The sequence below is a fragment of the Poeciliopsis prolifica genome, unplaced genomic scaffold (genome assembly GCF_027474105.1).
Source record: "Poeciliopsis prolifica strain line A6 unplaced genomic scaffold, Auburn_PproV2 SCAFFOLD043, whole genome shotgun sequence".
Classification (NCBI taxonomy): Eukaryota; Metazoa; Chordata; class Actinopteri; order Cyprinodontiformes; family Poeciliidae; genus Poeciliopsis; species Poeciliopsis prolifica.
In genome coordinates this window covers 3,241,783-3,268,038 of record NW_026562418.1, presented here as the reverse complement: position 1 = coordinate 3,268,038, position 26,256 = coordinate 3,241,783, and the positions used below count along the sequence as shown (strand labels likewise).

Sequence of the window (26,256 nt, the reverse complement as noted above, 5' to 3'; positions counted from 1 at the left end):
TCAGAACGTAACACTTTTATTCCGACGTTTCAAAAGGACGACACAGCTGGCCAAACAAATCAATGGGAGCACAGAGTTGAGGAACATCTTTTCCGGCGCTTCTGAACGGGCCAACGCGCATGAAGGAGTGGAAATAATAGATTTTTAAATGTCTCGACAAGTCTTTACTGAATGGCAGAGGTCAATAGGTATTGCTGGTGTTTGTGTCACAGGCCTTCAGGCCGGCAGTCAGACACAGAAGCTGCTCAGCAACTTTAGAAGGACTTATCACCCTCTGAAAATATTAAAGCTAGGTTGTCTTTACAGTTTTTGTGCAGTTATCCCCCTCTCACCCCGTTTCTCTCAGTGTCTCTTTGAGTCATGACCGAGACTCCCACAAATAAAGCGCACAGCCTGGGTTTGTGAGGAGTCCCGAAACATGGCCGCTGTCTGGATGAGGTCCGTAGCACGGTGCTTTGGGTGTCTCAGTGGGTTTTGTGCGAGGACGATTTCTTTCCACTGACCATGTAGAGAGGTGGAAGTCTGCTTAAACATGTAGATGGGTCGCACAGACCGGGCGGTCCCGAGGCTCCCCTCGGACCGGCAGGTCCCGGGACGCCTGGACTTCCTGTTTCACCACGCTCGCCGTTTTGGCCATCTTTGCCGACGCCAGGAAGACCCGGTGCACCTGGATATAATAAAATAATCATCGATCAATGTGGAATCTATGATTTTCGATGCAATGGATACTTTGCAAAAATGTCACGTTCCAACCAGAAGCGTTAAAACATTATTGACCGAAACAAAGCAACACTCAGCAGCCTGTATCTGCCAGAGCCATAAGTGACTCTTTGGCTCATTTAAAGCTGCAGTGTGTCATCTTTTGTAATAAAAAATATGTTTTCACATATTTTCTGAAGTTGTAATTACGTTGTGACCATATAGTATGAGGCAGACAATCTATAAAAAAAAAATTCCTCCCAGTGCCAACTATATAAAAACATTTGTAAAAGAATGCTTATAATTTTTGTATTTCTATTTTTTATAAAAATGTTTTTACAAATTTGCTACTTTATTTTATTAATGAACCACAACTATATTATATTAATAAAATATTAACTTTGCTGGGGTTTTTTGTTGTTGTTTTGTTTCAATGCTGTGCCCTTTGACCTCTATCTGTAGCAGTGGCCTCAGACACACCGGCTCCTTTCCCTCAGTAAATCTGGTCTAGAATCACTTCGACTTTTGGGGTAACAGCTTTGTACATCTTTGAAGAAAATATCTCTAGTTCAGTATGTTCTATGTCTGGAGTTAAATTACACAAAGTTGGACTCTGCTTAATATTTGGGTGACTTCCGAAACCATTAGGTTGTACTGGATTTTATTTAGGGCATCACAGTACAGCGGGCACAGAGGGTTTCACCTTAAAAACGTTGAAACCCACACATTGTTTTAGTTACATTATGCACTCCCTACTGCTGATCTACCAACAACAAAAAAACAATCACCATGCAATGAGCATGTTTTAGTACCTTTGAAAGGTAAATTACACAAAGCTGGACTCTGTTTAAACCTTATTGCAGAAATAAGGTTTAGCATTTTTAAACATCTTGCACCATCTCAGCAGTACTGTTTCTTTGAGTGACATGCTAACCCGGAAGCTTTCTGCAAGGAAACCAGTCTCACCTGGTACACCTGGTACCCCTGGACTTCCTTTGGTTCCCACTCCGTCCTCTCCCTTGTCTCCTTTGTCTCCCTTTTGCCCAGATTCACCTGCAGAATGGAGCAACACTTAGATTAGATGACACAAAAAAGCTTAACTTGATCAAGTGGATTTTGATGGAGTCAACCAGCACCCATTGGACGGCAAAACCCTGTATGAGTTTAAGTTCCGTACTATGGAGACTTGACCTGGACTGGAGGACAGCAATAGTAGAAAAGCTCTTATTACTCTTTGCTGTATTTCCTCTGAACACGATTTCTTTATGTAGCTTACTAACTATTGCTTTATCAAAGTATAAGGGCTCTTTTTAAGAAATTCCCATTTGGTGTAGTTCTCAAAGGTAATCGGAGTATTAGAAACAAAGATGGAAAGAAAGAGAACTGAAGAAAATGTAGATTTACCACAGCTATAACTGTGCTGGTAAAAGGTAAGAGACCTGAACTTGTCTTAGTAGTTCATTGCGCAAGATGAGAAGAATGGGTTGTGAAACTGCACTGACCTTTCGTTCCAGGTGCACCAGGAAGGCCAAAGAAGCCTGGGTGACCTTTTGGACCCATCGGACCTGGAACACCTGCTGCTCCCGCAGCCCCAGCTGGTCCCGGCGGTCCTCGAGGTCCAGCTGGTCCGGGTGCACCAGGAGTACTGAGGGCTGCTGGCCTTCTCAAGAGCTCTTTCATAAACTCCTCTAATTGTTCTTCAAGGACAAAGAATAAATGATTCACCTTCTTCATGTATTGATTTCAGCATATTTAATTTATACAGGTAAGAAATTAACAAATCTCACCTTCAACGACTGCTGAACACATTTCTCGAAGCTTTTCATCACTCACTTTTGGGCCCTGTGAAATGAAGTGACCAATGTTTTTCAATTAACCTTATGTTGTGTTGCAGAGGTGTTCACAAGTCAAGTTTCAAGTCTTTTGCCCCAATTCAGAGGTAAGTCTAAGTTCTAATTTGGGCTGATGCTCTTGGGTCAGAATACCAGACATTGATACATTGATACTACCCCCTGATAAGGACAGATACCCTTCTAAGGGTGATAGACAGGAAGCTCCAACCCGTCATGGAAGCACAGGGTCAGTTTTGTTCTGGCCATTGAACTATGGACCAGATAATTTCCCTCACTGAACTGCTGAAGGGACCATGGGAGTTTTGTTTTTGTTCTGATGGCCTACATCCAAGTACCTGGAGTCCTTTTTAAGGGTTGCAGCAGAAGATGCATGGAACTCCCGGTTTGGTTTCAAGGGCTGTCCAATCATTGCACATACAAAACTAGAGTTTTATTTGCATTCTAACAAAGTCAACTAGTCCCTGTTGAGAGTTGGAATCTACCGGGGTCTGGTCGGTTCCTCTTTTAATATGATTTTAGGCCATACTCATGGATAGAAGAGTGTCGGGTTAAGAATTTCAAGTTCTCAGGGTTTGCTTTATAGCAGACGATGGGTTTATGTTGGTGTCTGGAAGCACAAAGGGGCCCATTCATGCACTGGAGTGGCCCAACAGTTGTTAAGCTCCTGCAAGTCTTGGATCATGGTCTTACAGGACCATGGACCTGGAGAAGATCATCTCCAGGCCTAGTCTGCAATGGTGTGTTTGCTGTTTGAGGACCCAAATGTTAAAAAGCAACATTCTCAATTTATTGATTCAGGTATGTTCTCACCTCTGTCTATGGCAGTGGCCTCAAACTCCTGTCCTCACCTTTTATTTTATTACATTTTATTTTATTACCTTGTATTTCCCCGCCTGTTATTTTACCACCTTTTCTTTTATAGCTGTTATTTTATCACCTTGTGTTTGATTGAATAACCTCTCCTTTAGTGTAGAGAATCATAAATGTATGACAAGCAATGCACTTATAGGAAACCTCACAATACCTACAGCAACATCTAATGCCATAAAACACGCTGTTTGATGGAACGTTTGATTGGAATATCTTGTCCCTTTATTTTTAAAAATGTATGAAAGAACTTAGCTCTTGAAGATTAAAAAACACAGTAACTATAAGTTGCATAAATTTCTTACAGGTAACCCTCTGGGACCCGCTGGTCCTGGAATGCCTGGTTCTCCCTCCAGTCCTCGTGCTCCCATAGGACCCGTAACACCCTCATGTCCCGGCTGACCGGGCCTCCCCTCGGCTCCTGTTGCGCCTCTTTGACCTTTGTCCCCGCGCTAGTATGAAAACATGAAGCTGTAAGTCAGCTGTACTTATGAAAGCAGGTAATTTAAGGTAAGATTGTTCCTTTTACTATAAACCAGTCTGCTTTCCATGGACAGTATAACGTCAGTAAAAGGACTTTGGAATGTTATAAATGTTTGACTGTTAAATACTGCAATTATTGGGTAGATTCATTCCATGTCAAAAGCTCACCAGGTAACATTTTCATTCAACATTAATTCTACCCACCTCTCCTTTGACGCCAGTAACACCAGGAGGGCCCTGAAACACATCCAAACACAAAGTCATCTTTTAGTTGCCAACAGGATCTACAGTGAACATCTATTAAAAATGTATCTTGGTAATACCTGATCTCCCTTTACACCAGGGTCTCCCGCTGTACCTGGGTCACCCTGTTTGAAAAGGCCACATGATGAACGTGAAACTAAATACCAGAAAGAGCATTCACAGAAACTGTATCATAATGGCCCTTACCTGACTTCCTTTTGGCCCTACTGGCCCAGTTGGTCCCTAGAAAATAAAATTAAAGCGATAATATTCAGTTGAATGTGCCTCTGTGTTCAGGATTTTTGGAGTAACTCAAAAAAAGATAGTTCTTTCTCCCACCTGGTCACCTTTGTGCCCCGTATGACCTTTGAACCCTTTGGCTCCAGTGGCACCTTTATCTCCTTTGACACCCTGGTAAATGAAAATTCAGAATAAATGTACAGGACACATAAGGTATGTGATGAATGATTGGATCCATTTAGAAGACAATGGTGCTTTCCTACTAATTAAGCTACATTACCAGTATTTCACACACAGCACAGTCCCATTAAACAAATTAGAAAATTATTAAACTGTTTGTTTCTTCAACTCAATTCACTATTTGAAATGTATACTGTACTGACATATGTATTTACAGAGAACTAGCTTGATTGATAGTAGTGAGCTAGCTAGGCGTATTATGAGCTAGCCGAGTTAGGTAGTGAGCTAGCTAGCTAGATAGTGGGCGTTCAAACTGTTATCATTGCGCTGATGTCTACACAATGAAGCAGCATTAACACACTGCCACCTAGAGATAACTTGAAATGACACGGGTCTCACCTGAATTCCTTGTGGACCTGCAACCCCCGCTGGCCCTTGTTTTCCTGTTTCGCCCTGCGTTTTGAAACACAACTCAACTGTCATCTTCACTTCACAAATCCTATTAGCATTACTGATAAGAAATAGAACAGAATGGAATTGTATGGAACAAAATAAATCCCTGTTGTCCAACACACTGGAAAATTGCCTTTGGCTCAAAAATGTAATAAACTTGAAGTGTGCATAAAAATGAGCAATTTTATCCTATTGGGAAAACTGAAAAACATGAAATGAACAGTGGAGAGAAAAAAAGCAAAAGCCAAAGAAAACCCACAGTGGATCCTTTTTCTCCTGGTTTCCCATCTGCTCCGTCTTTTCCAGGCCCCCCCTGCATCAAAACAAAGAATCAGTTCGCAGACATAAAAGAATAGATGAATAAATCTGTTTCCATATTTAGTCTGTTATAATTAACACTGTTTCTCACAGTTTTTCCTGGAAGCCCAACTGGCCCCATGGGTCCCTCAGAACCAGTCTCGCCCTAAGTCCACAGTACAAATGACTGAATTAGTCTGACATATTCTCTCTTCTGTTAGCCTAAACCTCAAGGACGAGTTTGGATAATGTGGTAAGTATAAAATTCTGGTTGAGATAACACGCTTTATGAAAAAGATGATTAATTCAATTACCTTTTCTCCAGGGGGTCCAGCTAATCCCTGTTTCCCTGGCAACCCCTGAGATAAAGACATTGTACAAAAAGAAATTTCACTTGTTTAGTCTTGTCTCGATGGGAACAAACATCAGCTGCGTTTCCATTACAAATGTGCATTAAACTTTGATGTTCCACTAATGTCAAACAAGCACAATCTTGCAATTGCGGCGTTTCCATGAAGTAAGCAATTTTAGTTGCTTTAGTAAGCAACTAAAATCACACATGAATAAGTTTGTTCACATGATAGGTCATTTAAGAAAACATGACCTATCATGTTAGCTACTGACATTTTTAATTGTACTTCCCTTCACTATTGGAATTCTGAAAATAACCTTGATTAATGAAAACACTGCAGTTTCAAAGTTCTTTGCGCAAGGACGAAGTGATTTTTCAACACCGTGTAAATCGCTGTATTTTATGAAACTCCAATGGAGACACTTTTTCTTACATCAGACGAGCTACGTCTGATGTAAGAGACGTGACTCTGACTTTTGGCGGAAAAGACGACAAAAGTGACAGGAAGTGGTTGCAGTATAGGTTTTTATCATCTGGCATATTTTTATAAGTAAATAATTACATCTTTCATAATGTGTGTGCCCATAAAATGCCAGGGTTATGAAATGCTGTCGAAAGAGCACTGCAGTAAAGAAATGCACATAGAACCAATTGATGTTTACCATGGTCTTTGAAACTAACACCATCCTCAAACGTTGTATTAAAATATGGCGATGAAAACAAAACGCAATGAACGTTTACTCACTGGTATACCAACAATCCCTCGAAGACCAACGTCTCCTGGTGCGCCAGGCTCTCCCTGTTGAAAACATCAGCAAGTACCAACGAGCATTTAGTTGATCATTTCACATGAAGGCTCTTAACATCTCTATCGATATGTTTGAATCGTGTCATTTCGAGTTTCAGAATTGCATAACAGTTGATGTCTCTTATTTTGGTATGAAGGTGATACCAAACATACATATGTGTATGTTTATTGGGATCAAAGGAGCAACACTTTAAGAGTTATATTATGATAAAGTCCGTTTTTTTTGTCTTTTATGAACATTTTCCAATATGTTCAAGACTCAGTTAGTGACTAAGAGGTCAGCTGATTTACTCAAAAGACTCCTCCCCCATGTGAGTTTCTTCAAGCATTTGGAATGCAAAGGTGAGTGAATCACAATTGGTGCAGACAAAGCAACTAGTAATATTAAGTATATTTACGCTGTAAATTTTTGAAATCAAAATCAAAATGTGATGCATGGAATACACTAATGATAGTTCTGCTTCAGTGTGTGCTAAACAGGTATCTAGACTTCAGATACCTTGGTGCCGTTATCTCCAGGAAGTCCATCCATCCCGTCTCTGCCAGGCTCGCCCTGTGGTGACATGACAGGTCAGTAAGAAGTATGAATTAAAACGACCAAGCGGAACAAATAGACTCAAATATTAACATACTTACAACTTCTCCCTTTTCTCCTTTGACACCAGCCTGTCCTTGAGGTCCCACAGCTCCCTTAATGAAATATTTAAATACCAAACAATTTTTTTCTCCCCTTTCAGACAGTTTTTTTTTTTTCTCTTTCTCTGAGCTAAACTTCAGGACTCACAGTGTCGCCCTTCAGCCCTGGCACCCCCTGCCGCCCTCTGACCCCTTCCACACCCTGAAAACAGAGACCAGTCAGCTACAGATGTTGACCTTTCATGTCTTACAGGAGGTCACAGGAGGTCAGAATGCCTACAGGAGCTCCGGGTGGGCCGGTGGGTCCGGGGACACCGTTGTAGCCAGGAGCACCCTGCGAAAAGATGGGAGTCAGGTCGCATTGACGGAGACAAATCTGAGACATCAGCTACAAACCCACTCTGTCTCCTTTCTCTCCGGCGGTCCCTGGGGCTCCAATTGGTCCTCTTTGCCCCTAAAATAACAAATAGTTACATGGTTAGCTTGCTGTGTATTGATTTCATGACATTATTGCACTATATCATGATATATTTTTCAATATGTTTTCCCTACATCATCTCCCATGCGACCTGGTGGACCCTGAGGACCTGTTTCTCCAGTTTGACCCTTTAAAAATGAAATTACAATTAAGCTACAACAGCAGTAGACTTAAATGAAGTCATTTATATAAAGAGTTATTTACGTCGTACCTTCTCTCCGGGCTCTCCATCTTTTCCAGGCTCACCTGGGAGTCCTTTGTGTCCCTAAAGGAAAAAAAAGAAAGGCGGAGTTATTTTTTAAGGAAACAGTTGTTGTTTTTTAAATCAACCTGAAGAACAAAATACCAACGAGACCGAAGTCAAGTTGATTATTCTTGAAAAGGTCCAATAAAGTAGAAATGATTTCCTTAAGGATCACCCATCAATCTAAAAATGTCTACTGGCGGACCGATCAATCAAAGAGAGTGCAGGAATCATCAAAATCATGAGGATTTATTGACCGGCGCATACACAAGAATGATTGCGGCGCTAAGACCCTCCTCCATTCCTGTCTTCTAGAACAGTGAGCAGTTGACTTTTCACTTCAGTCATCTGTCACCAACTGATTGATAGCTGAACAAATGAAACAGGCGGATCAATGATTGGATGTTTGGGTGAGTGGAAGCCAGGTCAATTTCTGATGCCATCCTGCAAGGCACTGGAGGAAAATAAATATTTGTGTGCCCAAATAAGCTGAGTTCCTGTTACAAATTTTCGTCCATGTTCTGCAGATGTGGAAAAAGAAAGCATACAATTTCACAATTTCCATTATATCAGAAGCAAAATTGAAAATAACACATGAATTAGCTTCTTCAAGTTGTTACAAATCATGGTGGAGATGGATGTAAACCGTTATGTGAGATGTATTCATATGCTAATCATCTATCAGCCAATCAGAGGAGAGATGGGCTTCTTATTGAGGCAACAAGTCCCGCCTACTTTGGAGTGGCTACATATGTGCCGCTTTGGGAAAACTGTCGTTGGTGATTTTACAGAAGAGTTTTGGATTCAACACAACTTTTTATGAACTGTGATGTTGTGACAGATCTGCTGGAAACAAACCATCATCCTCTTAGTCAAATAATTGGCTGGTCTCAGTCTATCATTTTTTGGCCACATAGCATTTCAAGCTCATTTATGGAACAAAGTATATATGCAGTTTCACACTATATTTGATGTAGGACTGTCTGCTTTACCTTTTTTCATTATTATTTTCCATATTGTCTTTTTTTTTTTTTTTTTTTGCTGTAGTTGGAAAAAAAAACTTACCATTTCCACTTTCTATCATCTTTGTTTTTTTCTGTCAGTAGTAACATCTTGGCTGTTGAATCACTTGCATCATTTTCTAAGAAGGAAACCACTTTAAATGTTCCCGTCCTGTTTGACCTTCCTCACCTTCATCCCTGGCACTCCATGGAGTCCCTGAGGTCCAGCAGGACAGGCGGCAGGACACTGTAAACACAGAGAGAGAGAGAGAGAGAGAGAGAGAGAGAGAGAGAGAGAGAGAGAGAGATGTTTCTCTCACAAAGCTGCACATCCACGTTCACTGCAGTGACTCATCCTGATGGAAGATTTGCTGACACCGCTCTAATTGTCATGCATCCAGGAAACATTTGGCTGTGTGTTAGACAGTGAGACACTCACAGCTTCCCCACTCCCCTCACTGTTGGCACCGGGCGGTCCCTAGAAGACAGCAGAGCGACATCTAGAGCAGCCTTACGTTCTCATGAGCACACCACATGAAAACCCAACGGGAACGTGTGAAAAGAAAACACTGCATGCAACATCCTTACACCCTGACACACAAAGACGTTCACGTCTTTAGGAAGACGTGAACCAATTATTCAAAGAAGGAAGACAGGTTATTATTTTTATTATTTATTATTAGAGCACCACTTAAAGGTGAACTGTCTGTCAACCCTGGCTGGGTAAAAAGCTTCATATAGTATAGAATGAGTTGGTTTGTATTTGTGATGGTTTGTATTTTGTGGTGCCAAGTTTCAGGCTAAAACTTTCACCAAACCAAAACATTTCAGATCAGGTAGGGATTTTAATAACTGTACATATTGATTTGTGACTACCTTATTATGCTTGCAATAGGCCTTTTCTACGGAGCCCTATAAGGGCAATAAGTTTGCATTCCCTCACTATGTGTACATCCAGTCTGTGTACATCCAGTGTGTGTACATCCAGTGTGTGTACATCCAGTGTTTGTACATCCAGTGTTTGTACATTCCCTCAGAAAACGTCTGTTTCCTTGCATTACTTTTGTTAGTTTACAGTTCTATGTGTTCTCTTGTCCTGTGTTTTGTCTTCCCTCAATACTTTTGCCCGTTTTCACTGAGGTTGTTTAAAGTTGTACACATATGTTCAGTTTTAAATGCACATTTGTCACTGCGACTGTAAGACAGACCAGGGGTATCTGCTAGTCTATTGCGAGAGAACATAGTTTTTACTGCTAGTGAGTGTGATACCTTTGTGAGGTAACGCAAAAGAAGAAAAACAATTCCCCATGTTCCTTATAGGGCTCCGTACTTTTGACTTTTCACAGAATAAAAACAACATGTACTCTCTCTCAGAATCTCCTAATTAAACCAGTGTTGTTTAGCAGCCCAGTTGCCAAACATAGTCAGCCAAGGTTGACAATCAGCGTTTAGAATCCCAAATCAGAAGTAAGGAAGGTTGAAAAGAAAAATCCAACACAATAAATCTAAAATGCATCAGCTGGAAAACAGGATCATTTGATATGAAACCCAACATGGGTTAGATTTGGTTCTTACCATGGGCCCCGGTGGACCAGGAGGCCCAGGAGGCCCTGGAGTGCCAATTCCTCCTCTGGGTCCAGGTGGGCCCTGCAGTTCCCAAGCAAACATAGTGAGAAAAAAAATAATAAAATCATAACAGCAAAAAACTGGTCAAATTCTGGTCAGCAGTTAAGTTGGCTCACTGAACCGACGGACTGAACTAGTCTGACTTATTTCTTCTTTTTTGTGATTGTGTTGTATTTTTACCATGTAGCTGCTGCATAAATCAACATGACTTGACTTGAACAATTTTAACTTTTTTTATATTCTACCGACAGGTGACAACAGAAATCAGACTCAGTTATGAACAATTTAAATAGACATATGTAATAGAAAACGAGTTTGTATAGTGTCTTTAACTGTTCTGTCTTTCTATATTCTTATTTAAATCTATCCCAGTGAACTGCAAGTGCATTTATATGGTAAATAAAAGGGTAGATATTAAATTAAGCATTTCCCTGGTGATTCCTTTGACATGTAGTTCAAACCTGCAGTCTGGACCATAACCCTAATGTTTCCATATCTACTCTGTTAGGGTTAGGCCTGAAACGACTTTGTCAGGTTTGTAAACCTATAACTTGGTCATGTTTTTTACTCAAAAATCAGAGTAAAGTCCTAACCTGAAACAGCTAGGTTAGGACTATTGTTGATTTTATTCACAAGATACAATTAGAGTGAAAATCTGACCTCAGGTCCGATGTTGCCTTCATCCCCTGGGGTTCCTGGCTTCCCTGGTGGACCCTGCAAACACATCAGGTAACGCAAAGGAACCACTACTAGAAAGATACGAAGATATAATTGCAAATTAGATTTCATGACTGGACTAAAAGGATAAACTGAGTACATACGGCGGGTCCTTCGCTTGCTGGGCCCTGTGGAAGACAAAGAAGTCATAATGTAGAACCACAGTGTGTAAGCTCTGAACATGGGTCAAGTATCCCCCACTTACAGGAGGACCTGGGGGTCCGGGAAAGCCAGGCAGACCCTACAAATAAACCAATGAGGAATCAGCAAAATTAAACTCAATGTTCTTCTTCTAACTGATGTTCAGATGATTGAATTGCTGACTCACTCTTTCTCCTACGGGTCCTCTGGGACCCAGTGGACCAATGGGACCCTGCAGACAGCAAAAAGAAAACACACACATCAATATTGCTGTTCCTTTCACTGAGCCGTACCACACACTCTCACTCCCACATTCTGCACACGCAAAAAACCATAAAAAGACGTTCCACTCCTCCCGCGTTTTAGACGAAAGTGATCTGGAGTCTAAAGTGAGAAACTTCTTTACTGCTGAGTTTCGTTTGATCCCACACAGAGACAAGAATCCAGACAGGTACATGAAGAGAGTGCGTGTGTGTGTGAGTGCGGAGTGTGTGTGTGTTTCTCACAGGAGATCCTGGAAGTCCGGGGAGGCCTCTCTGGCCTGGAAGACCGATCTCCCCCTTCTCCCCTTTGCTGCCCTGGCAAACAGAGAGAACAAGAATAAAAACAGTCCTATCTGCTTCCTGCATCTTCCAGCACCGTTGCTAAGATACAGAAAGGCAGAGCTGGTAAACATTTAATCAATGGAAGGTGGGGTGTGCTCGGTCTGAAGGAGCTCATGCTGTGGAGTCTTATGCTGATAATAATAACAGTACCGGTTATTTTCAGTCACACACACTGAATTTGAAATAAGAGAAGCTGTGAAAATGTGCATCCAGGGAAAGACGCACAGCAAAAACACAGAATCTTACCAAGTATTTTTGGTCCAATTTCTACGTGCAAATATCTTAGGATACTTGAGATGAGACTAAACTAACTTAAAACGTAACTTTTCAGTAACATATGTTCTAAGTTGTTCTAAGTCAATAATGCCTTAATGTGAATAAAATCTACAGATTTTTTTCCCCTACCTATAAGACATTTTTCCATGTCACATCCATTTTTGTTCAACATAAGTGGAAACAAACGCCTTCAGCGTTCACTTTAGTGACACTTGATCTCAGTAGACATGAACCCTGCATAGATCAAACAGTACAAAGTCTAAGTCGACTTCTGAACTCAAAGGGCAGTATTATGTTGTCAAGGAGCATAGTATCATTTTATAGCACGATCAAGTAACTTGAGTTGTTAGAAAAATACTGTACATGTCAAATTAAAAAAAATCTGACACCTTGAAATTGGGTCTCTGTCTCTTTAAGAAACTCCTGCTCTTTCTAAAAGAGGAAGTCATCATGACATGGCTCCTCTATTAACTTTAGCAACATTTTTACCAGCTTTGCTCTTTGAAGCAGCTCCTATAATGAACTACTAATTTAGTAGTGGCATAGAATTTGGTTTGTATTTGTGTCTGCATAAACAATCGTTTTTATCCTAAATATATTCAAAGGACATACAAAAAGAGATCTTTTAGGAGAGTAGTATCATGCCTAGCCTGACAAGAAAACTATCTGGTGAAAATTTCTGCTTGACAAATTTGCTCACAAACTAATAGCTCAGGCAACAAAAAAGAAAAAGCAACGTAAACAGTTTTCCCGAGGTGTTCTGTAAAACAAACGCGTAGATGCATGAATAACCTTCAAGAAAAGAATTTTGTCAATAAACAATTTTTTACTCAGCACTTACAGGAGCACCTGGAATCCCTGGAGTCCCTGGAAAACCCTGGAAGGTCAAAAACACGGTCAAAACAGAAAAACACGGGAGTGCCATGTTCTCTGAATAATGTCTCGACTCAAGAAAGACATGCTTACGTCTCGTCCATCCCTGCCACTTTCTCCTGGGGCCCCTCGGGGCCCCTCAGGGCCAGTGGGACCTGGTGGACCTTGAAGAGATTTGTCAGGCTGAGAGGAAAAAGAAGAACAGTCTGAAAATGTGTCACAAGAGCAACTGCTACTTTAGTTATTAAGTAAAAAAAAAAAGAAAGATATTTATATATATATGTGTCTCAAATCAGTTTGAAGTGATCAATAAATGAGGAACAGTTGGGTTGTTTTTACTAACCGTGTGCCATATTTATTAAATCTAATAGAACAAAATGCTTGAATTGTAGCAAACTCTTAGAAACGTAATAAATAGCTCCATTGCTAAGGAATCAAATGTTGCTGTTTTGTTAAAACTCATCAAGAATGGTTTAGGTCATTATTAATATCTGCTTCGAGTTCTTGGTTAAATAATATCTTTGTTAGGTTTAGTAGAACTACCTTGTTAGGTTTAAGGAAGAGTTTAGTACGGTCCAAAATACAGTGTTAAAAACAAGAATCTAGCGTGTTGCTCCGTCTTCTACGCCGACATTTCCCCCCCTGAGTTCAACCAACTGATAGCTGGAGAGACGGACTAACACTGGGAGGAAAGGAGCTCCGGCGATTTGTCAAAACAGTTCAGTTTTGTGCAGCAAAAACTTTCCTTTGTGCCCCTTTCATTTGTAAGGATATGAACAAACCTTCCCAGAGGTCACCAGAGGTCAATCAGTCAGTCCGTTTTCACAAAATCAAACAGTACATGCTGTCAATCGACGTCGTGCTGCATTTCTTCTTGCTTGTGCCGGGGTCAATAAGGTTTTTAACCCCGACCGCAACATGAACAAAATCAAAAGGAATTGGTCATAGAAATTAACTGTGCTACTCTTGTTCTGTTTCATACTTTATGAAATCTGGTTCTGTAAATGATTTTGTGAGGATTTATTAATATCTTTAAATTGCTAGCGACTCACACAACAGAAACTGCAATAAGAGTCGACTGAAGGGGTATTTTTTTCATTTGGTAAAAGTGGGCTGGCTGGTTGACCTTTGATGACCCCTGGAAACAACTATTAAGGTCTTCACAATGACAGTGACACAAAGGAAAACGTTTGACACCAATTTTGTGTCAGCTGAAGCAGTGGGAGGGGGGGGGTTGTCCAACTTCACTCAGGTGTCTTATCCACGTTTGGGTTGCTAGATAAAATTATTTTCTTCCAAAGAAAAAAAAGTTGTGGCTTAAGGATCGCTCAAAATATTTGTTGACTTTGCCACAAACCTTTGAGAAGAAAAATACATCCAAACCTACTTGTGCCATATTTAAGTTAAAAAGTAAAACTGTGACTTCTTAAAGGTCCACTATTATGCAAAATTTCTTAAAGGTCCACTATTTAGGTACCTCATGCTAACTAGCAACCCCTAGCTGGGTTGCCAGGCCCTCACCTGACAACCCCAGTAAAGCTAAATATGTTCTGCTATGGATACTGGAAAAGAAAAATGTTTTGCTGTCGGCATTTTCTCCCAGTCACTGAGAATACAACTGTGTGTTCTCCGACTTATTCAGTCTTATTTAATGAGAGGTCTTAATCCCATAAATTAAGACTTTGTTTTATCTTTTGGCAATAAAAAAGGGATGATGTCTTGCAAAAAAATCACTTTTGGCAAAAAAATAACTTAGGTCATTGTTTTAGGAAGGTGACAATGATACTGATAGATTCCCATTAAATCAGACTGAATGCTAAAATTTTGTCAAAAGGTGCTCCAGAAACACTTTTACGACCAGGTTGTTGCATTTTTATTATTTTTTTCATCTATAAATGTGTAAAGCAGAAATGTCTCATTATGGTCTCGTTGTTACCTGCCACTTTAGCGGGGCTGTGTATACCTTTAAGAGCTGCTTCTACCTTATGTCAGCTCATCAAAAATATCTGCAAGTTACGCTATCATCGGATTATATTAACGGTGAGTAATGCTGAAACAGAGAGGCACCAAATTGAAAGAACGAGGCGATTAGGCAACCATAGCACCAAAAAAATAAAAAACAAACAAACAGCTGACCGGTTTTAAATCCCAAGCAAAAAGAAGGAAGAGTAGAAAAATAAATACCTCAGCATTGGCAAACATCTGCAGAAGCAAGAGAAATCAGATAAAAGGAAAGTTAGTTGAAGAACTCCATCACCTTCACCAAAGTGTCAGCAGAAGCGCATGTGTTCCTATTCATAGGGGTGAGTAATAATTATCATGCTGTCATTTAAAAACACCAAAGTCTACATCTACAATCCTCATGTTAGCCTGAAAAGCTAGCAGAGCGCATCTGGACAGCTCCTTTCTGTCTATTAAGGCTTCAGTCATTTACATTTTATTACGTGTGACAGAATAAAATGGATTTATGATTCCTGATTCATAATGCCACAGACGGGATGAAATGTGAGACGGCAGAGTGGCATTTTCACTGTGAGCTACGTCAGTGTCTTGGAGGCAGACATCTTAATAGCTGTTCTTCATCCACAGAGAAATAAAAGATATCATTATTTAATCATAAATGTCATGAACGCTATATTGCTTTGTGTGTGGTGTGTGTCCACACGTGTGTGTTTGTGTCATTTCAGGACGCTACTGAAATGAAAGATGAAATTCTCAAATGGTACATAATTGAAACTATATTTATGATGACATTTATCTTCGTCTATGATTGAGATGATGGCGGAGAGAAGGGGGTTGCAACAGCATATTACATCACTTTCAAGTTGTACATCTGATTTGTGATCCTTAAGATATGAAATATAATTCATCAGATCAGCATCCTGAGGGTTGAAATCTCAAGTCGGAATTTTAAACACAATAATTAAACACAACGACCCTCAAAGATGGAGGGTCATAATGTAGTAAATGTATTTGCTAGCGCTAAAGTATTTTTATTCGAATTGCTGTCTAATTGTATCCCAATGAATCAGGCATACACATCTAATTTTCTAAACTTTACATGCTGCTATAGTGTTTGAAAGCACAATAAGGTTCAGTTACTGTATGGCCCACTCCAGAAACAAAAACATCCAGTTTGAGTGAGAGCTACCGTTTTTAACCAAAAGTGGTCAAACATCTTGGATTCAAATTTTGACCTTGTGGTCGAATGAAAAGCAGCACAATGCTGGTTAAGCTAACACTAACATTTGGATTCAAGCTAAATGTGTTCTTGGCAGGTCAGCTTAGGTCCACATTTCAAAAATAATGAGATGCAAAAGGTTTTCTTTACCGATATTGAAAGGGTGATCTTGTACATGTCGATAAAGATGCATCTTTATTGTGTTCTGACTGTGTCCCAGAATCGGGTTTGGCTCTCTATGCGATCACTTTCAACCTCTGCATCTTGTGGAAATGAGAATCTTTATGTCCACCTGACTGTCGCCAGTGCTGCCTGTGTGAGTGTGGAACTGAGCAGACCTGAGTCTTTGTTACGGTACCTCGGCTGCAGGAAGCTCATTGCAACTCTCTCTCTGGGCTCTCTTTGGATCGCAGTGGATTAACATCCACTGGAGCTCAAACTGAAAAAAAACAAACAACAAAAAACAAAGATGTTAATGTTACAGAATATCCTCAGTTAGATAATAGGGTCATTTTGTAACGATAAAGAAGGGTAATGAGATCATTCATAATGATGGTTGTTTCTTTTCAGTTCAGAATCAGTAGTCTTTTGTTGAGGGGCTCCTGATTTCCTACTCATGCAGTTCTCTGCGGGGATAAAGTTATTTCCCTCCATTTCTACCGTCTGGAACCCAGCTGAGCAGTTTTGCTGTGACAGCAGCACTTTAGAAATTATAGCATAGCTCAGCTTGCACATAAAGCTGAATGCATTTGTTCACAGAAAGAGACGTTTTTCTGACAATGCTTGAGAGCGGAGCCAAGCCACTCGATTAGACGCAGCGCGCCTCGGTGTCCGACTGGGGCTTACCACAACAGAGGCATCGGGGTCAGCATCCAGCCGGCCAATCAGCGTGTCTCCTTCTGTGTTGATGGGTCCTTTGCCCTTGATGGGTTTCTGGTCCACAGGTTGGCAGTCCACGTACAGCGTGACCTGGTCGCGCTCGACACCGATCATCACCTTGTGCCACTTGGTGTTGAAGAGCACAGACAGGCCGGGGAAGGTGACGGTCTGCAGGTTCCCATCCGCGCCCATCAGGAAGTACTCCAGGGCCTGCTGGTCACCGTTTAGCCTGAGGCCAGCCTGCTTGTAGCCATCTTCGTCCACTATTTGCCAGACGTTCCACACCTTGCTGACTGTGTTCTTGATCATGCGAAAGGTGGTCATGAAGGAGTACTCATTCGGGAAACCCCGAGGAAAGTTGAGCCTGCAGATCAAGGTGAAGAAATCAAGAGACGATCGCTGGGTTTCCCTTAACTGTGTAATTGCGCAATTTGACATTTTGCAAATAAATTAGGTTAATGGGGATCAGCCAATTTCAAATACAGCTCGTTTTTCATGGTGCTAGAATGAAGGGGGATATTTTTTAATCGTATCGAAATTTACTTAATTTGCAATAGAAACACTTTTTTTTCGCATCACACGAGTCAACATCTGGTGATCAACAACCAGATGTTGCCCCTGGTGGAAACCACAAAGAACAAAATGACAGGAAATAGTAGGAGGATGATGGTGCTGCATAATTTTTAATGACTTTTTGAGGTAACACACATATTCACGTGTTTTTAATTGTGTTTTTATTAAATGGGTCGACCATAATTGCAAAATAGTTTGACATTAGCAGAATATTTACAAAGTTTTGCACACATTTGTAATGGAAATGCACCTGGAGACTTTTTTTGATGAATGGTACTCAAAGGTGCCTGGTGGTGTCACAACTCACAGTCTTTAATGTCAGAGAAAATTCATGACCTCAAAACGAGTACCTCTCTGCAAAACTACCAAGCACAAGACTTTGATCCAAATAACTTTGAGCCCTGTCATCTCTGACTTTCACATTCAAAGAAAAGTTAGCAAAAGAGCGTCGGTGTATAAATCAGCCACATCATGCAGACCTGGTGAACAGTCAGGAACTCTCTGTGTTTTTGACAAGCCAACCTCTCACACGGTGGTAAATTTATGAATGGCAACCGCAACCGAACTTCTGCTGAGTCGTAAATGAACGAGGCGAGGCAATAAAAGAAGGAGTTTCCTGTAGCCTAATATAATGAATGAAAACTTCTCTACCAAGTGTTGCCTGAGGTCAGAAAGTCTGGAAGCATGCTGCGCTTCTTGCCCAGCAGTCAATGATAGAAGGAGAACAGTCTAAGCTAAGGAGGCATTGCCTGTACCACTAGACTTTGCAGAGGAATAACAATGAGGCATTTGCATTCAGGGCACTGGGCCTGAGTGGCATTGGTGAGGGGTGCCAGTGACTTGCGTAACAGCCTCTTAAGTAAAGCTGGCATACAGAAACTAACATTAGTCCAAACAAAGGCAACCTTGGTTATGTAACGTTGCTAAAATCTTCGGCGTATACTCGATCCAAGAAGCAGGTCTATGTTCAGAAATCAGCGAGTTGAAACTAAATGGAGCACAAAAACCGCGAGCTAAAAATTTGCATAGCTAAGTAAAAGTATTGGCACCCCTTAAATTTTCCCTTTTTGCCACATTACAGCCCCAAGTTTTAAATGACGAGGCATCGGAAAGTACTGTATTGTTTCAAAGCGTAAAAAAAGTACTCTTATTTTTCAAAAGTGTGTCACAGCCTCTTGACAGGGATAGAAGTTTTCACCAGTTTCTCGCTGCTACATAGTTCAAGCTCAGTCAGATTGGATGAAGAGCATGAGCGCTGTATGCCATTTTGAATGCTTACCAGATTGACCAGATTTTAATTTTAGTGTTTTCTGGGGCTTCTTCCATCATATATTGTCAATTTAGTAGTAAATCGCTACACAAAACAGCTTCTGTCTGCACCAATGATCACAACCCCACGATAAAATAAGACTCAAGAATAAAACACAACAGTTGAAAAATATAAGTTATAATGTCGGGTCATTGAATAGAGATGGATTTTAAGATGCACTAATATGAAAATGTCGGTGTTTCCATAAGTTAGAAGCAGCGAGAGAGAAGGTGCTCTTAAGTCTGGTTCTTGGAACGTATAAAAACTGATATTTATTTGGATCAAAAACAGACATAGAAAGGAGCCTGAAGATAAGCCAGGGCTAAAACTTTTAAAACTATTTTAAAAATCTTAAGATCAATCCGATAATATACAAGCAGCCCTTATGACTGCCCTTATATTATCTTGTTTCCGTTTTCCTGCAGTATTTTTAATCACTCTGGAGAGTAATTAAAAATACCATGGATCAGGCAAGATTGATCCATGGTTCATGCAATGAATTGCAGTAATTAAGAGTGTTGTAATAGAAGCATGAATGATTTTCAGTCTTTGCAACAGAAATATTTGGGAAAAAAACCCTTGATTTCACAACTTAACCAGGGTTGTCAGTAAAGTTCTTTTGTCCAAATAGTATAACTTGTTCTATATAATTTAGGCTGGTTTTGTGTAATGCAAAGGCTCCTGTGGGAAGAGTGGTTGTCTCACAGTCCCAGCTTCCACATGGCCACATGGGGGCGCACTCCTGAGCAAAGCACTGACCCTCAGATTGGCTAGTACTAATACTAATTCTGTTGGCACAATCTTCCACTGGATCTCTGAAGTTCCTCCAGATTTACCAAGGGCCTCATTTCTCATTACATTTCCCTAAAGAAAACTAACCTTAATTTCCCTTACCTGATTAGTTTAGTGGGATAATCAAATTTCGATATGTATGGAGTTGTCGTTCCATTTTCATTTGTTAGTATTTGTTCATCACCTTGCCCGGCTTTAAGTCTTCTTGCTAACTTTCTCTCTGACTTATCTGCTCTGTTTTGTTGTATTTTTGACATTGTTTGATTTGCAACATTTTCTGAGAATCTTTATTCAGAAATGAAATTCTATGCAAGCAAATTGGCTGCCTTAAATTTAATTTTGTAGTATCAAATTAAGAGGGTTGAATAGGAACTTTGAAAGATGCAAGAATGTGACTGAAAGCACACAAGAGTGTAAAAACTTCAATACTTAAAATGGTGAAAAGCTTGAAGGTCGTCTAAGCTCGTCTTGTACGTTAATGATTAATTTTTCTTTTAAAATGAGTTTAAATATATATATACAAATGTGTGTGTGTAAGAATGACAAATCTTCTCAGTAACAGCTTCTCCCTTCATCTTGGCCTCAGGATAGCAGAGCAGGCTCACTCAGGATGGCAAAGTAAACCTTTAATTACAGCCTGCAGAGGAAACCAGACTTATTTCATTTTTTATTCTAAAACCTTCAGCAAGCGCCATAAGCTAATTTATCACCGCAAAGGCAAGCAAGGAGAACACACACACACACACACACACACACACACACACACACACACACACACACACACACACACACACACACACACACACACACACACACACACACACACACACACACACAAAACCATTCTGCTCTGCTGTGTATGTGAGTGAGGAAGGCCGAGAAACGTCTGGGCATGTTTTTTTTTTTTTTTTGGCCTCCACCAATTACATCCTGCTCGGCACACTGTAACATCTGCGCCTGTAATAATGCACCACCTGCATCGGGAGGCCGCCGTGGTGCGCTCCACGTTTCGTGCGGTTTCATGTCTTCCTCCGAAGCCTCCCGTACTGTACTTACATGGTCGGAATTTGAAAGTTGGCCTCTCTGTCGAGACGGTAGGCCACCTGGAGGGGCGTGGAGCCGTCCACCTTCCTCACACCTTTCAGGGGAATCACGTCCAGCTGGAACTGGGTGATCAGATCGAAACCTGTTGGCAGGAGAAGGAGGCATGTCAGGAATTTGAAATGCCTTTGCAGCCGGAGAGAGCGAAGATGCGCTCTCCGCGTTTGCGTTATCTTTGGTTTTCAGATCAAAAATGGAGATGGTGTGTAAGAAACTGCTCATGTTTCCTGTTATATAAAGAAAGCGTGGCCATATTAAGGTCCTTAATGAAACCGCCAAGCAATTGCGTACAGATGTTTTGGAAAAGTCATTACTGCTGCAGTGAGCAGTCACAGGCTTGCTGAGTTGCTCACAAAAATTCTGTAAAACTCAAGTGGAAAGTTTAGATTCCCTTGAATGCAAGCCAGCCAACCATGGCTCTGTGACTTAATTACCTGCTCTTTCTTTGCCTACTGTATTTCTTCTTGATTTTCTTTTCTTTACCTGGAAGGTCATCTTGTCCGTTTCTTATCGGTGGGCAGACGGTGTCGCCGTCCAGTCGGCTCAGGTCCAATTCTGACGGCATAAACAGAAAGACAGTGAGGACATTGGTCTTGTTTATAAACGAGTTTGACAAAAATCACATTTGATTCCAGGAGACAGCTAAATGAAAGGCAAAGTCTTTCATGTCGAAGGGGATTCCCATCAAAATGCACTGGTTTGCAATTTTAATGCAAGGCTCTGTTACAGAAATTTAAGACACATAGATATATATTTTTTTTCTTTTTTGGGTGTTTTTCACTAACAAACCTGGAAGATTTCACAAAATCATACTAAATAAAAATAAAAAAAGACTGATTCTGCTTTAGTGAATGTGCAAGCTGGCATCAGCAAACAGAAGCCACTTTTTCAACATTTCAGCAGAAATACTGAAGTATTACGGCTCCTTTTGAGTTGCAACGGCTTCAACATTTACACGTGAGACCAACGTTTGAGTCCAATCATTCCCAAGCTGTGGGTAAAGCTATAGATGGGAAGGGAGAAGCAAACAAGATCACAAGAATTATCTTAAGAACTTGAATCTGTTCATATTCCTGTTTGGGTTTCCATGCCTTTTCTCCACTTATAAATCGAGAAAGTTTGTGTCACCTTAAAGTCTCATAGGATTTAAGGTGATTTGCTATTAGTTTGTTCCGTCCTCAAGCTCTGCTGCCTGCTCATCAGTGGGAGTTCTTCCTTACCTGTTTTGATGATGGTGGTAGATGCTATAACAGTGACGCTAACTGGTGAGACTCTTTAGAAGAAAAGCACCAGTCATTAAAAACTTCCTGATTGAATATGCTTATCACCAGCCGTTTTTTTATTGATATAATTGTTGCTATTGTATATGCATGTTTTGTTTGTTGCTATGATCTCTTGAGTTTTTTTTTTTTTTTTTTTTGCCGTATATTAGCAGGCTTTTGGGACCTTGACTCCATCCTGTCTCTCCTCTCGTCCTATCTCTGTCTTTCTCCTTTTCTTTTCTCATTTCTTTTCCATTTTAGTGTCAACTACAAATTAAGTAAACCAAAAGCATGTTCTGATAACGCTTCACATATATCAAGTTGAGCGTCACACTCTGCTTGTGAAACTGAATCTGCTGATTATTGACTCTTTTTGTTGTTGTTGTTGGAATTAAGGCCTGTTGTGAGGTAATGGGGAGGGGGGAGCTCATCAAGTCAGCACTCTGAGTCAGCTCGTTAACAACTATCAGCATGAAAACAGCACATCTGGAAGCCCTTCCTCCGTCCCGCACAAACTGCTGAGAAACGAGATAAACCGGTGGAGCGGTATTTATAATCCCATATTTACCGCCGCAAAAAACACTTTACAACCTGACTGAGGATGTTAGCCTCAAGTTGTTAAAAAAGTTACTGCCTGCCGCGACATTACGCGCAGAGAACCAGTCATTAGCGCAATGAGGTGGAGATGAACCGCCATATACTGTACGAGTCTGCGCGCGCGCCGTGATAATGAGGCGGATTTCGCCCGACGCATTGCCGCTCGCGCGTGGCGCTCTTGGCGCGTCCATGTTGGATTTTGCCAAGCCTCGGAACGAGCACAGAGAAACGGAATATGCTGTGGTTACCAGAGAGGAGGATTAATCTGATTTAATGCTGTGACACACAGCAGCGCACTGCCTGCTATTTCTGGCCCTCGTGTCCTCTAATAATGAGATAGACCTGGCAGCAGCGCTAGCTTTACCTTCCCTTGTTGGGGGTGGAAGGGGTGAGGGGGGTTGCTGAACAGTTTGCGGGATGGGCGCTGAGAGAAGGCGGCTGTACTCACGTCCAAGAGCCGGCGAGGCGAGGTGGGAAAGAAGAGCCACACACAGGAGGGAGCGCGTCGACGCTGATGGATGGCGTTGCTGCTTCCTGTTGAGGAACGGCAGTAAAAAAAAAAAAATCAGTCGTCGGCCATTTGTCTCACCTGCTCGACACTTTCCCTTTTATCTGAATCGATAAAGCGCCGCAGGAATGTCACGCGGCACTTAGCCAGTGACCTCGGTCCTCAGTCTTGGCGCGTGAAAGTTAGGATTCCCACCATCGCTTAAACCGTGCTTCCTTTAACTCCAGTAAATGGAAAGAAGCCAAATAAATGTCACGTGAAGATATAACTTTTTTTGTTTCTTACTTGAACCAACATAAGCAACAATATCACACTTCATTGTTTAAATTGAAAAAGTTTGTGGCAAGTACGTTGATATATATGTAAGGGTGGATGGGGGTCAAAAAAACAGGAATAGTCACACGGCTTTCCTGTGTAATCTGTCTTAGCAATAAACATATGTTTGTGTAGAATTCTATCATCACTCTGATACTGTCTTCCTTTAGCTTCCTTTCAGCTGAAGGATTTTTGACAGCTCTCCACACTCATCCCAACCCATCACCAGGAAGGCCGACTTTAATAGCGACAACTCCTTTCCAAAGGCTGAAATTGCAGCTTATCCTGTGGGAAATAGAAGAAATAGGGGAGGTGTTGTAGTGGGTGCATATATGTGAATGGTGTGTGAGTGAAGTGTCATCAGAATAACTAAAGGGTAAGTCTCTTCAGAGGTGGAGTTGTTTTGCTGTACACCTTAAAAGAACATCTTCTGAAACCCAGTGGGAGGGCTGTCTGCCTTCAATCCCAATCTTTCTTCAAAGCTGAATATATATAAGTAAGGGTCTGGTAATTTGGGCCCTCGAGGGCCAGTGTTGTACAGGTTTTAAGATATTTCCTTGCTTGAGTCCAGCCAATTTAAATAAATTGATCATTAGCAGGCTACTGCTGATGACCAACAGGGGAACAGGCTGAGGAAATGATTTAGTTATTTCAATGAGGTGTGATGTAACAAGAACACATCTAAAGCTTGCAAGACTGTCCAGCTTTTAATATGGACCCGTCTCCTGTACACTCAAACGTGTTTAGTTCAGCAACAATATGCTTAAGTTTTGCTACTGGTAAAGCATAAAAAGACATTATCTTATTGTTTACATATCTTACTTGATGTAATTATAAATACGTTGAAAGTACAAAAATACTTTTGTATAAGTAAATGTATGTCTATACATGCCTACCATAAAATTGGTTTCCATTTACCATAAAATTACGCAAATTGTAATTACAAAAATAAATTTATTTAATGGAAATGGACCGCCTTTGAAAAAATAAAAACATTTTTTTGAATTAAATGTTTTTATACATGAATGAGATATACCTAACATATCCCAACTGCCTTTATAGTGACCCAAAAAAGATGGAACGCTCCATTCAGGTTGCGGGTCAATCTCTGCCAACAGCAGAGGAATTTAATCTTGGTGTCTTTCTCTCAAATGATAGTTGGATGAAACAGCAGATGGATTGAGTCTGCAGCAGTGGGTGCTACTTTAGTATATTGTGGTGATGAAGGACCTGAACCAGAAAGTGAACTTTTTGATTGACTGTCTGACCCTCACCTATGGCTCTACGGGATGGAATTGTTACAAGCAGCTGGCCTGACCTTTGTCAGTGAGCTTTAATATGAGGTGAGAAGCTCTGTAGTCTGATGGGAGCAGTTGCTCCACCTCCTCATCTGGACGTCTCCAAAGGGAGCCACCCAGGAGGCGTTCCTCAATAGCATGCGAGCCCAAAGGAGACCCAGAAATCATTCCTTCATGTCCCTTCAGTTGTCAGTTAGACAACCCAGATTGAGCAGCAAAGTGTTGCTCTTATGAAGGATGTCAAGGTTTCTGTCTCAGACCCATTGACCTATGAAACGGTCTCAAAGAAGCAGAAACAAGTAGACCTCTATGGAACCAAGATTCACCATCTGATCCCAGGTCAGCATGACACTGGATCATCACTGAAGTCACCAAGAAACCTATTCGTAACCAATTATCAGCATCTTCCAGAGATTTACTTCCATTTGGATGACAAGCAAAATTTAAGTTTGCTTCAATTTTGCTTGTAAAATTGAAGCAAATTACTGATGCTCATATTAATGCTACAGTAAGGGACAGTTGTACAGTCCCTTTTTTACTATACAACTGTTCTGGAGAGCAAAGATTTTGTACATTTGGCCATAGCTGGCCTGTCATCCTTAAAAAAGAAATAGAATCATGCTAAGATTACATCTGGTTGCTTAACTGAACTATTCAGACTTAAGATAATGCTTAATGCTTTTTTTTCCTCATTTTATTAATTCATACAGCTAACTGCATAAAGGAGAACAGAAACAATGTGCAAAATCTCTTGTGTAATAGCACTGGTTAGAGATTATTTGAAACAGTTTATCATCACTGAAGCATTTGCTTGATTTGTGGAAGTGTCTTGTTTCACCTGATCAGGAGAAATTAGTTGCTCCTCTACTGCCTAACATTACATAATTTCCTGGCATCGCTGAAAGTGTAAAGTACTTTTCACTTACTGACACCAACTCTGGGATGCCCCTTTGTTGCTCCTTCAAGTTTGAGAACAACCCAACCCTCCGGGCATGTCCAACCTTAACCAATATCTAGAATTCCTAACGGAGTCAGACATGCCACTGCTCAGTGGTGATTACAATAAAAAGGTATGAACAGATATTCTAAGATTTTAGCTGAATCTTTTTTTAGTTTTGGCAGCAACAGAAGAGTAAACTGTTGCTACCAGACAGTTTCTAGAACCAGGAGTTGTTAAGAGAAGAGATCCTGAGGTAGAAGTTCGGCATGAGATACTTACCTCTTCGAAGCAGAGCAGTGGAAGGCCATGCTTCCAATTTTTTGATGGTCGGTCTTGGCAAAGACGCTCTCTGGGATGTAAGGTGCGAGGAACTGAAGGAGCTGCGGATGTCAGAAAAAAAAAATCCCCCTCCCTGAAGCCGGTCCTACC

At 40.9% G+C, this 26,256-nt stretch overlaps 1 protein-coding gene across 3 annotated transcripts; it reads right to left on the bottom strand.

Moving 5' to 3' along the window:
- Window positions 1-26,256, bottom strand: LOC129376260 (collagen alpha-1(IX) chain-like). Of its 3 annotated transcripts, XM_055055814.1 has the most exons (38): window positions 26,107-26,256; window positions 23,215-23,300; window positions 21,391-21,462; window positions 20,863-20,992; window positions 17,100-17,496; window positions 16,612-16,692; window positions 15,257-15,274; window positions 13,166-13,255; window positions 13,041-13,076; window positions 11,825-11,896; window positions 11,506-11,550; window positions 11,383-11,418; window positions 11,282-11,305; window positions 11,121-11,174; window positions 10,410-10,481; window positions 9,274-9,312; window positions 9,025-9,081; window positions 7,801-7,854; window positions 7,664-7,717; window positions 7,512-7,565; window positions 7,392-7,445; window positions 7,260-7,313; window positions 7,112-7,165; window positions 6,975-7,028; window positions 6,413-6,466; window positions 5,630-5,674; window positions 5,428-5,481; window positions 5,278-5,331; window positions 4,965-5,018; window positions 4,485-4,556; window positions 4,353-4,388; window positions 4,226-4,270; window positions 4,107-4,139; window positions 3,725-3,871; window positions 2,487-2,541; window positions 2,202-2,396; window positions 1,666-1,752; window positions 1-667 (listed from the first exon to the last, which is right to left on the bottom strand). In XM_055055814.1, exons 1-38 carry the CDS (start codon window positions 26,133-26,135, stop codon window positions 465-467), a joined length of 2,850 nt encoding a protein of 949 aa, XP_054911789.1. In that variant the 5' UTR covers window positions 26,136-26,256; the 3' UTR covers window positions 1-464. The 3 variants fall into 3 exon arrangements, with proteins under 3 accessions (XP_054911789.1, XP_054911791.1, XP_054911790.1); XM_055055816.1 differs by lacking the exon at window positions 9,274-9,312; XM_055055815.1 differs by lacking the exon at window positions 15,257-15,274.